This window comes from Urocampus carinirostris, chromosome 19 (assembly GCF_059441175.1).
Source record: "Urocampus carinirostris isolate Australia breed hairy pipefish chromosome 19, RoL_Ucar_1.0, whole genome shotgun sequence".
Taxonomy (NCBI): domain Eukaryota; kingdom Metazoa; phylum Chordata; class Actinopteri; order Syngnathiformes; family Syngnathidae; genus Urocampus; species Urocampus carinirostris.
The window spans coordinates 22493114-22509596 of NC_142367.1; the positions used below are offsets into that span (position 1 = coordinate 22493114).

General features: G+C 41.1%; 2 protein-coding genes across 4 annotated transcripts; one reads left to right on the forward strand and one right to left on the reverse strand.

The window, feature by feature from the left end:
• Positions 1-956: 956 nt before the first annotated feature.
• Positions 957-5434, reverse strand: pagr1 (PAXIP1 associated glutamate-rich protein 1). Of its 2 annotated transcripts, none has more exons than XM_088323606.1 (5): positions 4967-5434; positions 3330-3591; positions 2952-3264; positions 2779-2870; positions 957-1318 (listed from the first exon to the last, which is right to left on the reverse strand). In XM_088323606.1, the coding sequence occupies exons 2-5, from the start codon at positions 3508-3510 to the stop codon at positions 1083-1085; spliced, it is 822 nt and encodes a 273-aa protein (XP_088179732.1). In that variant the 5' UTR covers positions 3511-3591; positions 4967-5434; the 3' UTR covers positions 957-1082. The 2 variants fall into 2 exon arrangements, with proteins under 2 accessions (XP_088179732.1, XP_088179733.1); XM_088323607.1 differs by lacking the exon at positions 4967-5434 and adding an exon at positions 4331-4429.
• A 225-nt stretch (positions 5435-5659) lies between these two features.
• Positions 5660-13103, forward strand: kif22 (kinesin family member 22). 2 transcript variants are annotated; one of them, XM_088324061.1, is made up of 13 exons: positions 5660-5775; positions 6149-6347; positions 7155-7282; positions 7364-7515; positions 7591-7800; positions 8312-8702; positions 9276-9387; positions 9540-9654; positions 10871-11042; positions 11158-11252; positions 12427-12627; positions 12703-12762; positions 12828-13103. In XM_088324061.1, the coding sequence occupies exons 2-13, from the start codon at positions 6160-6162 to the stop codon at positions 12855-12857; spliced, it is 1854 nt and encodes a 617-aa protein (XP_088180187.1). In that variant the 5' UTR covers positions 5660-5775; positions 6149-6159; the 3' UTR covers positions 12858-13103. The 2 variants fall into 2 exon arrangements, with proteins under 2 accessions (XP_088180187.1, XP_088180186.1); XM_088324060.1 differs by having other exon boundaries at positions 5757-5901.
• Positions 13104-16483: the final 3380 nt, after the last annotated feature.

The following is a 16483-nucleotide window of genomic DNA, read 5'->3' on the forward strand; positions in this document are numbered from 1 at the left end:
AAAAAAAAATCTTTATTTTCTGGCAATTTGCAGCTCTGCATGGCAAAATCTTCAATAAGGAGAAAGTTGCAACAATAAATATAGATTTAATATGGTAAAATGTCTATTTGCAGCTCTGTCGCAATTGATTGAATAAAAAAATAGAGAAAAATACTTTGATATAATTAAAATGGGAAGTAATAAAAAACACTGTCAGTTCATCTCAACTTGTCATAAGTGAAGCCACCATAGAGCAGCGTACGCAACTTCAATTTCAAGCATTTTCAAGCACTTTTCCATCCTTGAAAAATCGAGCATTTTCAATGATTTCAAACACCCTTATGAACCCTGTAACTGAACTGTTAGTAATGAATACAGTGGACACTTTACTAGTGTGATCATACAGTACATAGATATATTTTACAGGAATACTAATTAGTTTGAAACTGATGGGGATGATACGACCAAATATTTTTTCTATAAGTCATGTTTACTTGTGACTCCCTTAATCACGAGGAGTCTCAAAGAGCTGTACAGAGTATTGCAAACGACAGACTATAATGACACCATGCTCTGATCTAAAACTTACATGAGGGCAAGGAAAACCTCAACATGAGGTAAATGATGAAACCTATTACACCATCCCCTGATCTAAAACCTACATGAGCGCAAGGAAAAACTCAAAAACCTCAGCATGAGGAAAATGAAATCTTGAAGGGTCCACGCATGAGGTAATCCCCCCTCCAGGATGACCACTCTGCGACGAATGTTGCAATAACATACAATACACAGATATTGTCAACATGAGATAGAGTCTATAGCTTTTGAATGAGCTAGAAGTGTATTTTAAGTCTAGATTTAAATGTGTTGGATATAACATACCTCAAGTTCTCCCACACTTTAAATATTGACGAATGTATGCATTTCTAAGGTGGCTTCCATTTTCTTGAAATATCACTGCAACTCATCAGTTATTTTGGATCAACAATTTTTAATTCCTTATTACAAAACATACAAACATCGATAAAAATTCAACTTTAGAAAAGCAATGTGAAAAATGTACAGATTGTCCTCTTGAATGATCATCATTGCATGGCGAGTGTTCAGTATCTCCTCTGCCTTGGTGAGAAGATGGTATCGGGGTTGCTGTCTCGCTCCCGTTCCTTGTCCCGCTCCTTCTGGCTGTTGGGCGAAAGCGCCACCTCCAGTTTCTTGTCGCTTTTGAAGAGGTCCCGCCCGGTTCGCATGATATGCTCCTCCATCTTGCGGTGGCGCTTCATATCCGACAGCACTTTGTCCAGCCTGGCTTCCCTTTTCACCGAGGAGCGAGCAGACGACCCTGCAGGGAGTTCAGAGTTCGATTATACCGAAGTTGAACAGAAACCAGGTAGGTGTTGAGAACATGCAAATACAGTGCCTTGCTAAGAACGTTTAGACACATTGCCAAATTTCAGACTTCAAACCTATACATAAAGCACTTAATATTTCCAAGAATCAACATGTGAGACACAATAGTGAAAATAAACTAATGAAAAGAAGTCATTGCATAAATATTCTCCCCCTTTGAGTGAACAGCATTTTTCAGATCTTTTCACAAATGCTCCATAGGATTGAGGTTTGTACTTTGGCTAGGCCATTCTAACATCTTCATATTTTAGTTTTAAATCATTCCATTGTACATTTTTCTTCATGTTTATGGTTGTTGTCCTGTTATAAAGTGAATCTGTGCCCCATCCTCAGGTCTCATGCAGACTCCCAACAGATTTTCTGCCAGAATTGCCCCGTGTTTAGCTTTATCCATTTTCTGGTCAACTCTATGTTCCAGTCCCAGCTGAAGAAACACAACCCCAGAGCATGATGCTGCCACCACCATGTTTGAAAGTTGGGATAGTATTTTCAGTGATGTGCAGTTACCCTTATGCCAAGCATTACACTTTGCATTCAACCCAAAAAGCACAATTTTGGTCTCATGTGACCAATGTACCTTGTTATACATGTTATTTGTGGCTGCTTGCAAAGACCAAACAGGCTTTTTTATAGTCTTCTTTCAGAAAGAGCTTATTTTCTTGCTATTCTCCCATTAAGGTCACCACCCTATGCAGAGTACAACTAACAGTTGTCTAATGCACACATTGTCCCACCTCAGCTGGGAATGCCTACTGGGCATCCATTGGATCATGGGCCTCTTGCTTGCTTCTGTGATTAGTTTTCTTTTTGATTGGGTCACAGTTTTACAAGGAATGCCAGGTCTTGGTATGTTTGCAGCGGTTTTATACTCTCTCCAATTAGATTGTATTGCTAGTGAAGTGCTCAGGAAGATGTGTAAATGTCTTCTTGTATCCCATCTGTGCTTTGGACTTTTCCACAACTATATCTTGGACCTGCCTGGTCTGTTCTTTGATCTTCATAATGCTGTCTGTTCTCCAGTGACTCATTTCACAGACCTCTGCTCTCATCACATAGCAGGTGGATTTAAACTGAGACGTACTCACACACTGTTGCACTCATTTAGGTCAACAAGGGATCATTCAAAAGTCATCAGGAAACAGGAGTCAGGTGGGTTAGCTGAGAGAACAGGGGGCTAACATTTTTCCAACAGTTTTTTTCCCTTGTAAATAAAATATAAAATGTTGAAATAATTTGGTTCCACTTCACAATTGTGTCTCTCATGTTGATGATTCTTAAAAAAAAGATTTTCAATATTTAGCTTTAAGTTTGAAAGCTAAAATGTGGCAATATGACCAAATGTTCTTGGGGCTGGTGGTCAATACTGTCTCTGGACACTGTACATATGCTCACCTGGTGTTCTACGTCTATTAATGAAGGAATTTTTCGGGGTGCTTTGCAATTGCTGCTCCTCATTGAAGTCGAACTCAGTCGGACTTGGAGGCCTGAGGAGTAAAAACAAAAAACAAATCCATAATCCATGAAGACCAGAACAGTCCTGGAAGGATTGTGACCATCGCACTGACTTGCGCTCTCGTTCCTTTCGCTCCCTCTCCTCTGCCAGGGCATCCTCATCCACCTGTTCAGGTGACTCTGAGCGCTCAGGTGTGGGAGGCCTCCGAGGGAGGGGCTGGAAGTTGAGTTCCAGCATTTCACCCTTGGCCAGGAGCTCATAGAGTCTCTTGATCTCAGCGGGAGGGGGCATCCAGTTTTTGGGGTCTTCTATTTCCTCGTCACTGTACGCAAGCTCCCATTCGCCGTCCTTGCCTCCCACTTCTTTGCCCTCCACCACCGACTCGGGGTTGTTTGTGCTTTGGTCTTCCTCGAGTCCGTCTCGGTCTGGGAGATGGTAACAAATGTGAGATTGAATACGTTCTTGCAAGATATTGTACAATTCCCCTTACTTTCTTGAGCTTCTCCGTCAGTGGTTGTGGAGTCCTCCACCGGTGCAGTGGTCATCTCAGCATCCGCTTGCTCTGTGCCTTCTTCCTCCGTTTTGCTCGTTTCCTTTTTACTTTCCGTCTCATGGACACCGAGTGCCTTGATACCCTCTTGTAGGGACACATCTTGGGCCTCAGCCTGCATCCTTCACCGAGGTATAATCGAGAGCAGCGCGGGCTCGGGACCCAAAAGTGGGTCGAAGGCCTTTACCCTGGCAAAATAATGCTAAGGAGAAAAAACAGAGGGTCAATTACGATCCTACTTCTCAACAGTAGATGCCAATCATGCCCTGCTCAAGCTCTTCTTTCTGTTCAGTCAATCGGTGCTGTCCCAATTGTGTTCAAGAGGGACCACATCTCATTTTATTGTGATTTTGTTAGGTTTTTGTTCCTTTTTTTGCCCACAATAATGGATGCCAAGAAAGTTAGTGATGAGGGGAATGAAAATTTGAAAACAGTGAGAACAACGATTAAGTGGAAGAAGGAAATGATTGCAAATAATGAAAACGATGTATGAGTGTGTGCCTTTAAAACCCCGCTGAAGGGTACAGTAAATGGATTTAAAATGTAATATTTTTAGCTTTTAACCAGTATATTAAAATTATCTACATAATCAAATAAATATAAAAGTTTAGGTACAAATTTATTTTCAAATGTGGGTATTTTAGAGCAGTTTCAGGGGGATAGCTTTTATGCTATCTGAGTTGTATGCAAGTATATCCGGTATTTTATTTTATTTGCTGGTAATTTCGTTTTTTGCCCAAAAGGTGATACATTTTGCTATTCCTGCTTTAAACTGTACAATCCTTTTATGATATACATTTAAAAGGTGGAATTATTTTTGTGATTTGTGTCGCAGCTTGTCATTAGGGTGGAAAAGTGGGTCCTGAAGTCAGATTAGTTAAGAACCACTGGTCTAAAGAACAAACAAAACGGATATTATAGTAAGCATGTTCTCCTCGTGCCTGCGTGGGTTGCCTCCAGGTGCTCCGATTTCCTCCCACATTCCATAAACATGCAAGGCAAGGTGATCGGCCGGTCAAAATTGTCCTTAGGTGAGAATGAATGAGTAAGTTGTCTCTGTCTGCCCTGCAACTGGCTGGCAACCAGTTCAAGGTGTCCCCTGCCCACTGCCCAAAGATAGCTGGAAAGGGCTCTAGCAACCCCGGGACCCTGGTGAGGATAAGCTGTGCAGATAATGGATGGATGTTATAGTAGCAGTTTTTCGTTGTTAGCTTTTAACCTGTCTGTGCTTTATATCTTAAAAGGATTTAAGAACACAATTGCGTTGTACTCTATTAAGGAACTGGTCTAAGTCTTTTTGAATATTCCTGTTTTGATTCTAATGAGAGAGAAAAAACTCATTGTATATGACTGAGATAAGTAGATTTATGGAATCGGATTTACAGGTTGACTTAAGAGCAAACCGGAATAGTGCAAAAACACAACTAAAGCTCATCCATTTAACATGCACACGACAGCATATGCTACGTGCAAATAGAAAGAACAAACTAACTCATTGCACTAACTTCCCAGCCAATAAGCCGGTTTATGTCTAAAAAGTCATGCAAAACAACGATAGCGCGTTAGCTCGTCATTACCAGTTGGAAGTTGGTGTCGTTGCTGCAATACGTCGGTAAAATTATCTCCGACGATGAATGCAATCGACCAAATACTCCATAATCAGGACTAAACCGCAATATCAGTACGTAAACACAGCGCCATTTTGGACCGAATAACCCGCTGATTTCTACCCATGCGCTGATTTCAATATCATGTGGATCCGCCAACGTTGTGACGAAAGTGCAGCGGCGGGTCTTAAAACGGAACTCAGGATACGAATAAACGAATAAGGTTTAGAATTTGCGCGCTTGAATTCAATTGAAGAACATTTTTGAATTATTATCGGATTGTGGGGACGAAAAATTAAGCGCACCTGTCATTGTGTTAAAATCACAGATGAAGATTTGTAACGAAAGTTCCTCTAGTTGTCAAATCAGAATTTATAGAATATATTCACTCATTTTAATGAGAATGTATCAAAAATTCGTTGCCTAAAATGTGTATACGGTGCAGTTTTTCGTTTATCCACACTCCTCCCACATCCATATCATTTGGAAATCTACGTCAATTACCACTTCCGCTTTTTCTCATACTGGCGGGAACACAGTCCCCGCAATTACTTAAGGAAATATATGCATTTTAACGTAATTCAATTCACACTTTTTGATTGAAAAATGGGTATTTTTATTGTTATATAGCATATTTTACCGAAGTATATTTGTAATGTACCGTCGCGAATATAGAACGGGTTCTGGTTGGCTGCTGCGTCCCCGGGTTCTTCCGGCGCGGCTTCTGATTGGCTTATTGCCGTTTCCGTTTTCGTGGACGCTCGTTTGAAAAGATTTCGGTTAGTTTGTTTGGACTTCGCCATTGTTAAAGGGCGGCATTTAGAATGTCGCCGTATTTGAGTTTTTATTTCGGAAAATAATTTAAAAAAAAACACTAAAAGGCATTTTTTGTGTGTATACGACAGGTAAGTGGGGAATGAATTTGTATGTAAGCTCTGGACCTAAATAAAACGCGGTCTTCGTTTTGACGACTAGTTAGCTACTAGCATGTAGCTTTAGCCTACTCGTCAGCAATTAGCATTTAGCTAGCACAAACTTTTTTTTCCTCAGAAAAAAATGTGAATAACTTTATTGTCTTTAAGGAACGTTTTCGCTGTCTTTTCATGTTCCCCCCTACATGACACAACGGACTAATTTCCACGTATCGTTCAGGGTTGCCAATCATGGCCCAGCGTGTGTCGATCTCCGACCGCGGACGCAAGAAAATCTCCCGGGTGAAGGTTGCAGTCCGTCTTCGCCCTTTTATGGACAAGCAGGACGAGCGAGGCGAGGGTCCTTGTGTCCGAGGTTTGGACTCTCAAAACTTGGAGATCGTCAACTGGAGGAACGCTACAGAAACTCTAAAATACCAGTAAATTCCCACCTCTTTACTTGACCAAGTTTATCAATATACTGCCCATGTTAAAAATAAGATTGTACAGTAATCGGTGGTCAGGGTTAAGAGGGTTTCTTTGAAAACCAGGAACATAATACCAGGGTTGGGTAGTGTAACTTTAACTCGATTACTTTCAATTACTTTTGGATAACTCCATTACCAAATATGCTAATAAAAGACAAAAGAAACTACCGGTAAATACATTAAGAGCATATTGATACAGAGTTTGTACAGTGGATTAAGAGCAGCATTTAACTGCAAAAGACAAACGTTCCTGCCAGTATCACTAGCACACCAATATGCACACTACAGCCTTGCCGAACTGCAAGTTTGCACCAATTCAACAGAGTGCTACACGGAGGTGTCTAAAAAATACAGACAAAAGAAAGGTGTTTTTGGCTGCAACGGTGTCAGTTTGTACAATGTGCGCGACAGTGCGGATGTTACTATGATAAGCTTCTCTCTGTGTTGAGTGTCAATGATTAAGTATGATGGGCACAATTTGTGTGTGTGTGTGCATTATGTATATGTAAACATACTTTCAAATACAATTTTAATCCCGCAAAGTAATTCTTATCTCGACTACAAATACCTATAATTTCATTCTGTAGCTGTCAAGGAATACAATTATATTTTTGTATCTTAATTACGTAAGGCAGTTACATGTATTTCACAAGCCCGTCAATGGCACCCTTATCAAATAGTTTTACCAAGCTGACTACTACATTTTCTGGAGGGAGCTTCTGGATATTGCTTTTGAAAAGCACACACTTACTATTTCAGCTTTGATGTGTTCCACGGCGCACAAACGACACAAAAAGAGGTTTTTCTCTCATCGGTGAAACCCATCCTGCCGTACATCACCAGGGGCCAGAATGCGAGCGTCTTTGCCTACGGACCAACAGGAGCTGGTATGGCGTTTGTCTTGTTTCAAGTGGTATGCTGTGGTACAAGTCCTCACTGTGGAAATTGAGGTTTTTTCCTTTTCCAAGGCAAGACGCACACCATGCTGGGAAGCTCAGAGCAGCCTGGTGTGATTCCTCGTGCCGTTCGGGAGGTCTTCAATTTGGTCAACGCGCAGGATGAGGGCGAAGATTGGGACTACTCCATTGGAATGTCTTATTTAGAAATTTACAATGAAAAGGTATTCTGCATATTGTGAGCGTTTTTTTTCCCCCTAGCCTTCATGCTAATGTTTTTCCCCATCTCCACCATTTAGGTACTGGATCTTTTATCGCCAGGCTCCCAGGATTTGCCCATCCGGGAAGACAAAGACAAGAACATCCTAATCCCTGGGCTGACCCATACAACTATCTCGTCCTTTTCTGACTTTGAGCGCCATTTTGGGCCAGCAAGCCTAAATCGCACTACGGCCTCCACCAAACTGAACCAGCGCTCCAGCCGCAGCCACGCAGTCCTCCTTATTAAGGTTTGAGTGGAACCGCTTGCTGAGTCTGGTGTTTGTAGAATGTCCTTTGGGTGACATGAGAATGGTGTCTAAACTGGGCCTAGGGTGTCTTTTGTGGCATAATTTAAAATGATAAACAACAAATATGACATTTTCAAAAAATAAGAATAGAAATAATACAAACAAGATAATTATGTTACTAAAGTATATTTAAGAGTTGAGTATTTTTAAAGTAAACCGGTTGTCAATTCAATTTTGCAAGTCTACTCAAAATGTAAGACTTCCAACGGGGTCTGTTTGGGCACACCCCTCTGAGAACCTTGATGCATCTAAGCAGGTCGTGGCCTTTGTGCAGTAGGCCAGGATTTGGTAGCCGGTGCTAACATCAACCCTCCCTCATCAAATCTTCCCGTTAGCAATTTCATGGCTTTCTGGGACTTAACTGGGAGAGGTACAAGCAGATGTCTGTCTTGATTGTTAATTTTGGGGCTACTACCTTCTGGCCAATCGACGTTTTTATATGCCCAATAAGGTGGTGCGCACTCAGCGCTGCCTCCCTCGGCGCCAACAAACGGGCAAACTCTACTTGGTGGACTTGGCGGGCTCTGAGGATAACCGTCGCACTGGAAACCAGGGCATCCGGCTGAAGGAGAGCGGCGCCATCAACCTGTCGCTCTTCACACTCAGTAAAGTGGTGGACTCTCTCAAGTCGGGCACAGCGGTGCGAGTCCCCTACCGGGACAGCAAGCTGACGCGACTGCTGCAGGACTCGCTTGGGGGTTCGGCGCACTCGCTCATGATCGTCAACATCGCCCCAGAGTACGAGTACTGTTTTGATACAGTCAGCGCGCTCAACTTTGCTGCAAAGTCCAAGCTCATTGTCAACAAGCCGTTCACCAGGGAAACTGTGGCTGTGCTGCCAGGTAAGGTGCACGTCTAACATTTATTTTTAGATAAAATCATTGTTTCTTGATCTTGCCATATTTTGTCATTTTGAATCGAATTCTTTATCTTCATTAATAACAATATAGCGAAACGATTTATGCAACAAGATTAGACGTGTCATTCCAGAGTAACCGCATAACAAAGACTTAAAAGAGTAAAATAAGATCAAAGACTGTTAGACTAAATGGTAACCACTAGGGTATGAGGGGCACCGGTTTCTGTGGTTGCACATCAATACAGCAACATCTGGTCGTCAAATCATACACTGGCTCTTTAACTAAACCATTTTTGAGGAGTTATTTAAACATGTTGGCCTGCTTTGAACCACAAAGAGACAAATTTGGGAGCATTAAAAATGTTCTGCAATCCTTTTTTTCCAGATTAAGTGTGAAGGCAGTATGAGTCATGCAGAGTTCCTAGTCTGCTTTCATTCAGTCACTCTAATGCAGCTTCAAATCATATATGGCCGCTTCTTAACATAAACCTCTTAGCTTCATCTTGTGCCCAACATACTAAAATGTTCATTCCCCCATGGCCACCTTCGTCTCTAGTCAAACGGGCCAGAGAAGAGCACGAAGCGGTTCAGTCCGACACCGAACCTCAGAAAAAGCACAAGAGGGACGAGAAGAAAGGAGACACGGAAGCCTCGAGTGGCCTCCAAAGGTATGAGACAGCGTTCGTTTGAGAGATTTGGAAACATGAGCACGGAGTAACCGTCTGTGTCTCTGCCAGCAGGCATGCACATCTGTCGCTCATCCATAAAACCCTTTCATCTGAGTCTCTTCCTCTTTTTGTCTTCTTCCTTGTCCCTTTAGCCTGTCGGAAACATCCGTCATGGAACGGCTGCTCGCTCTGGAGAGACGGGTGATGTGCTGTGAGAAGCAAGACCGGCCCGGCACAATGAAGGACGTGGCCCGCAAAGAGATCCAAGTATTTGCCTTTGGGATTCAGTAATTAGCTTAGTCAAGGTTCACACTGCAGAGCTTAATGCTCAATTTTGATTATTTTTTTGTGGGAAATCTGATGTTTTTGTGACATGCTTCACATTTTTAACTAAATATGCCCTGTTTTGTATTTGCTCCGATGAGTGAATGCTACAAGTGCCCCGCCTGAGCAGAAGACACTTGTTGTCACACGCAATATGCTCAGTTTTTGCAGAATTGCTCATGCTCAACAGCAGAACCTATTGAAAGTTTTTGTACCACTGAAGGCAGCACATGTAGGACTATCATTTAAAGATGAGCCAGGATTTTGACTATAGCGTTTTGTGAGACAGTGGCAGCAATATGAGTCTTTAGCTTTTCTGTATTTTGCTGGGATGCTCTTTATTTTTCTTTGGCATTTGAGCTCGGGCAAAGTGTGCGCGCTCGGCCATTTTTCTTGAAATATTTACAGAAACTGCGTAATTCTGATAAGCTTCTTAAAGTTTGGCCTGATTGAGTTGTCTTCCCAAATCTCAGGTTTCCCACAGATCCTTAAAGCCTTAAGGGTCACTGAGTTCATTATTCTAAGAATAAGACCTTCATTGGCTTAAAAATGTCTTAAATCGAATTTTCCAAAGTGTAAAAAATTTGAACATTTACAGTCTTACTTTAGGGCTCTGACTGTGTCCTTGGCTAGGTTTCGTGTCAATACACCCTCAATAATTACCAACAAAATAAACATCTGCTTTCGTGTACCAGCAGCTCTGGAGCTGCATGCCGATCTTTGGCACGTTTACAATTTTTTTCCAAGTAGAATGTCCGGCAACGCTAGGCCATTAAGCTTCAATTATTAAATCCAAAAGCTCGGTATACTCAATCGAATGCTGTGTGTTTTTCTCCACCATGGTTGATTTATCCGCTTCCTCCCACCTGGTGGAATGCAGAACAGTGACATCTCTGGCCTACCGATGACATGCAGGTCACACGAATGTGTGAAGTGTTCACACAGAAGTCTCATTTTTAAAAAATCACTTGTTTATCGGATTTATATTATATTCAAGTGACCTCTGTCTGGTGTGGCAAAAAAACGATATGTGCCGTTCCGACGGACTTTTACCAATGGGATACTGGTCTGTCTGTGCAAAAAAACAATCAGATTTTCTTGCGGTGTGAAAGTATCTTCAGTCACCTCCATAGCTCATATTTCACCTGTCTCTGTTTAGGAGTTAAAACGAGAGCAGCAGGAATTGGAGAAGAAGGCCAAACTGCTCGACAAGTCCGGTTCTGGTCAGGGGCCCAACTTCAGGAGCGGAGCAGCCCCATTGCAGCCGAAACAGGCCAACGTCATCAAAGGCAAAACGCAGCAAGCCATGGTCCAACCGTTGCAGGATTCCTGTAAGTGCTCGCGTTTGGAAATAGTATGTGAGCCACCATCCCAAAATAGAATCTGTTTGACTAATTCATGTGTTCTGGCTGGAACGCGACCTTAATTTGCGCCCGGCCTCGGCAGTGTCTCAGCTGCATCCCCACAAGCCGCTCATCGTCAGGAAACAGTCCGTCTGCGTCAAGAAGGACCCGGACACTGCGCTTCTGGAAAAGGTTGAGGTCAGCGGACTGCCAGTTTGGGTTTTGTGTATATGAAACGAAAGGAAGGGTGTGCCTGCAGTCATCTGTTGGTGTTTGGTGTTAGTCTTTGGATATTAACCTCTATGGTCTGGTCACAACATTCAGCAGAGTTACCTGGGATCAATACGAAGTATTCAAGGGATAGTTTCCTTTTAGTGCCTCCTAGGGATTTAAAAAAAACTTGATTCATTAAGAAAAAAGCTATATTGATCCAAATAAGAATAATCACAACCCTCCATTTATAAAATATGCATTTGTTACTAATTAGTGCAAAGGGCACCCCCATCATTCGTACGGGTGCTTGAAATCCTTATATACTTAATTTTAATGTTGTTTTCAAGGCCTGGAAAATGCCCAAAGTTTGGGTAAAGCGCCTGAAATTGCCATGTTCCTTGTTGGTCTCGCTCCATTGACTTTACAATAAATAAAAGAGGATAATTTAATGAATGAAAATGACACTGACATGCCTGCTGTCATTATAGCGTTGTCATGAAACGCCACCGCCACCTAGTGGTCACACTCAAAAGGACACCTCTATTTAGAAAATCGACTGTTTTGAAATTGCTCCTCGGATTCTTAATTCTGAAACGACCTCAGTCATTTCCCAAGATCATCAAAGTGTTTAGAAAGTTAAAATCAAATAGAGAACAAAATGTTTTAAGATCCTTAAGTCTTAAAAAAACATTTAATTCATCATTCTAAAAAATAAGGACTTCACTGGTATTAAAATGTTTTCAATCCATTTTGCGAAAGTCTTATACATTTTAGTGCGAAGATTTAGGAATATTTATCAATTGTCCACATCCAGGGAGTTATTTTTTTTTAATCCAAGCATGTGTTTTTATGATGCTACACTCGAAATTGGTCATGAATATGACTGGCAATCCTTGAAGTACTGTAAACATCCTTTTTATTGTTTTCTATGTCTTAAAACTTTGGAGAGAGCTGTTTTAAAATGGGATTTTAAAATAAGAGTAAGAAACTGTTTAAAATTTGCCTTTAAATTATTTAGTGTTTTTGTATTGTTTCAATTGTTTTCTTTTTGTAGAGTCAGTCTTAAATTTTATTCAATAAGCATTAAACATCTAGAATTGAACGTGTAAGAACCCTGATTTACGACACGGTGTTTTTTGCGTTTCCCTGCTCGTCTCAGGTCCCGGACGGCAAAGAGAACATGATGCTGAACTGCTGGGAGTCTCAGCTGGACAAGTCTATCGTGGAGCAGGCCCGAAAGAAGATCCTGCAGATCCTCAACACGGGCTCCCTCAAAGAACTGAAGAGTCTGCAGCAGATCGGCGACAAGAAGGCCAAACTCATCTTGGGCTGGCGGGAGGTCCAAGGCGCCTTTTCCAAGGTATGTGCCGAACCGGACCGACTTTCCTCTCCCCCCCAAATGTGACATCCCTAACATGGGTTGGCCCAACTGCAGCTGGAAGATTTAGGTCAAGTGGAGGGCATGACTGCAAAAAGGTTCTCCACCTTCATGAAGGCAAGTGGATGGTGTGTATCCCATGAAGTTGACGTAATGTTTAAAGCTGTTTTTTCTGTTTTCAGGCAAACCTTTTGAGCGTGATGGGAAAGTGAGCGCCCGCTATGCAGCTGTTTTTGTTTCTTTAACTTTATTGGGATGTAAATATGTACATAACGTGTAAATGACTTTGAGTGCATCTGGAAAGTGTCCAGAAGATGGCTTTTTATACATCTCACATGCAAACGTCTTTTTTTTTTTCCCCGAGATGTTTGCGCGTTAAACAAGATCCCCTTTTTGTTCCTGCAACTTTTTGAAGTTGGGAATAAAGCACGAGTGTGTTTCATCTCGTTTACTCAGTCGTTCGGTGTCTCCGTTCTTCGAAAGAAAAGGACGACTACATTGAGAGGTTACATACATAAAATGATTCAGTTTTAACAGAACGTTGCATCATCCCTTCATTTCTGTGTTATCAGCGTTCTCGTTTGCCCGCGTCCTAGACTTGTCATTTTTGCTTGGGAGGCATAGTCTCAAATCAACGTGCGTCCCCGGGGCGCAACTTTTTTGACACAAAATTCTCATTATTACCCCATTACTTTTATTTTTAACAAAGATTTATAGCACTCCAAACTTTTCGTCGGGCACATCCGCCATTGTTGTTTTTGTCTTGCGGTTCGAGTGTTCTTCTGCACGCCGATCTTGGCAAACGAGCTCTTGTTTCGAGATGTCGTCATGTTTATGGTGCTTGTCGTCGAGGGAAGGTGAAAATCAACACAAAATTGGTAATTCCTTCAGTGTCAGTAATAAGTCAAAACATAATGCAGAAAGTGGTAGCAACGGCAATATCTCCGGCACGTAAAAATGGCGGAGAAATTCTTCGGAAGTTTGCAAAGGCAAGGAAAACAAGCGTGTTGAAGCCAACGACCCGACGAAAGAAAATAAACAAAAGAATACTAGCAAGAAAAGGACTTTTCTGCCAAAATCGACTCAATTATATTCCTGGGGGGTCCATGTTTTGTGATATGTGTCCCCATTGTGACAAAAAAAAACTTGCATTGCATAAATAATTTCACAATACGAACTTTCAGAAAAGCATATTGGATTGGCACAACGACCATGAAAACCACAAATTAGCTATGGAAATTTTGTTGCTGCAGGAAGAGAGAGGCAAGTATGAACGGATACGACATCAAAAAGACTTGGCCATGCTTTCACTGCTAAAAATTAAGTGGATGGCAGTATTTTCAGTATTTTGTATAATGTACAATATTGTAAACCGAAAAATCTGAAGTGATAACTGCTTTGTATTACCAATAACCAGTGGTGATTAAAACGGAATGAAAATATAGATTAATATAATTATTTCAGCAATAATATTTGATATAATGTCCAATATTGTTGTGAACTGTAAAATTTTGAAGTGATAACTGTTTTGTATAAACAATAAACTGTGATGATTAAAACCGAATGAATATATAGATTTATATTACTGTATATATTTGTGGCCGATTTACAATTTCAACCGCGATAAGATTAAATTTTGGGGAGCTATAGATCTCTGTTGGGACCCATAGATTTTTGAGCATGCGAGTCCTCGGGACCCATCACTTTTCACAGGTCAAATGAACACTTATATGCACTAATTCCACCATTTATTTTGGGGATGAGATGGGCATTGCTCCTGGCGATGGATCATCAAAACTCAAGTGTGTATTTGACCACAAGAAGTCGCTACATCGTGTATTAAAGAATAGTGCAAACTAAGACTCAAAGTCACTGAAAAGCACCATTACTTCCCATCCTTATGCAAGGTTTACCTGTAGCAACAAGATGGCGGACAATTACATTGGATTGTATTTACAGGAGGCTCATTTTATGTCAAATTAATGCAAGTTTCTTGAACATAAGCTATTAAAAATGCATATTATTATTTAACAGTGTTTACCTCTAAAAAGCGGTAAACATTATCCCTTTTAAATGGCAACAATTCTGATGATTTTAGATGAGACATCTACATGTTGGTGCAAAAGCAATTTGAATTATCATTTGTGATTACAAGATGAAGCATAGGACTGTAACAAACATCAAATATAGAAATAAAGAAAAATTTATGATGGATAATTATAAATGCACGATAAAATAATCCAATGACAGATAGTTTTGTCAACACTGCTTTGCAGGCCATTCTTGTTCTCTAGACTCGGCTGAGAGCGGCTGATGATTTTCTGTGCTGTGTTGATCACCCTTTTGCAGGTTCCATTAATGTCTGTGGCAGAACATTTTAAGAACAGTAAAATAAAGCTTTTCGGAATATTTGTAAGAATATGCTCTGGCACCTGTGAACTTGAGATTAATAAAAGGGGCGGGGGGGGGGGGGGGGGGGGTGTAGCTGCTATGGATTGATGGGGGTTGTCAAACATGGGGCAGGGTGCATCCGGCCCCCCAAGGGATTGACTCCAAGATAACGCCCTCGCACACTATTTTCACTTTTGTTTTTCTTTATTCTTCCTTTATTTTATTTTCTCTCACACTCTTTTCTATCTCTTCTCTCCATTTATCATTCTTTTTTTATTTCATCCATTCTCCTATCTCATTGTCTTACCCTTTTTATTTCTCCATTCCTTTCACCTGTTTATCTTTTTTCCCCTTTCTCTTTTTCGCCCTCTCTTTCTCTCTACACTACTAGTCTGGCCCCTACTAGTGTAGTTTTTTTTTTTTTTGGGTAGCATGTGGCCCCCAAACTAAAATGAGTTTGTCACCCCCTGGGATGAAGTCTCAAACTATGAACACAAAGATTCCCGTTTCGACGTCTTGTAATTTTCTTCATCCACCGCCAGATGGCGCACACTCACCTTCGCTCCCGCTTTTCAATCTCCTCACGTCCTTTGTTGTTTTCGTATTCTCGAGGTGAAGTAAATGAGATCAACAAAAACGCTTCGAATGTTACAATGGCGACCGTCCTTGTTATGTTTACCGGCCGCAATGGGGTTGTAGCCTCTGTAGATGAGAATTACTGGTAAAATTGAAACGTTTTTGTATTCTCTTTGTAAGAAAATCTTGTTTAATGGCTTGTTTAAATCCCATACTGGAGTCACGTCGCCATGTTAATCAAATGTAACCCGAGACTGTTGGTTCAATTAGCTACACACAGGCTAGGCTATCTTATTTCAAAATTGACTTTAAACGTCATTCAAAGTTAAATAAACACAATTTACATATGCTAATGCTACTCAAGCAGTTCGACCTTTTAAGTATTTTACAAATACAAGTAGAATTGTCTTATTATAACTGATAACAACGTAGAGTACATTGCTACATTGTTAGCAACGAGATTGGACGTGTCCATGGGCGTAACCGGCCTGTTTTTGCGGGGTGCTCGAGCACCCCCCAAAAAATATCGCATTTTCAAAACTCTTTTCCTTTATAAATGGCAGGATAGGCTTAAATATGACAAATGTCAGATAAAACAATTAAATAAAAGTAAAACAAACTTGTGAACAACACCGTTTTGGAAATGGTTTAGTCCTTTGATTCCTAGCACCGCTTTCGCCCCCCAGCCCCCCTCCCTTTTCTGCTCGGCACTTGCGGCATAGTGGCGGAGTCTGTGGAGGTACTTTCAACTTTTTTACCACCCAATGCTATGACTTTTTTATCATAAGATATTAGTCTTATGATGTCACATTAATTGCATGTAACCGAATTCAACAATGACGCAGCTTAATCCGTAAAGTGTAGGGTGAAA

What these genes read in the sequence shown, in the direction of transcription:
- pagr1 (XM_088323606.1), bottom strand. Translation starts at nt 3,510, where the DNA reads ATGCAGGCTGAGGCCCAAGATGTGTCCCTACAAGAGGGTATCAAGGCA. An exon ending in TGACGGAGAAGCTCAAGAAA is followed by an intron (nt 3,265 to 3,329) that starts GTAAGGGGAATT and finishes ACCATCTCCCAG; the next exon opens with ACCGAGACGGACTCGAGGAA. An exon ending in CGAAAGGAACGAGAGCGCAA is followed by an intron (nt 2,871 to 2,951) that starts GTCAGTGCGATG and finishes TTTACTCCTCAG; the next exon opens with GCCTCCAAGTCCGACTGAGT.
- kif22 (XM_088324061.1), top strand. Translation starts at nt 6,160, where the DNA reads ATGGCCCAGCGTGTGTCGATCTCCGACCGCGGACGCAAGAAAATCTCC. An exon ending in TGGCCCGCAAAGAGATCCAA is followed by an intron (nt 9,655 to 10,870) that starts GTATTTGCCTTT and finishes GTCTCTGTTTAG; the next exon opens with GAGTTAAAACGAGAGCAGCA. An exon ending in CGCTTCTGGAAAAGGTTGAG is followed by an intron (nt 11,253 to 12,426) that starts GTCAGCGGACTG and finishes TGCTCGTCTCAG; the next exon opens with GTCCCGGACGGCAAAGAGAA.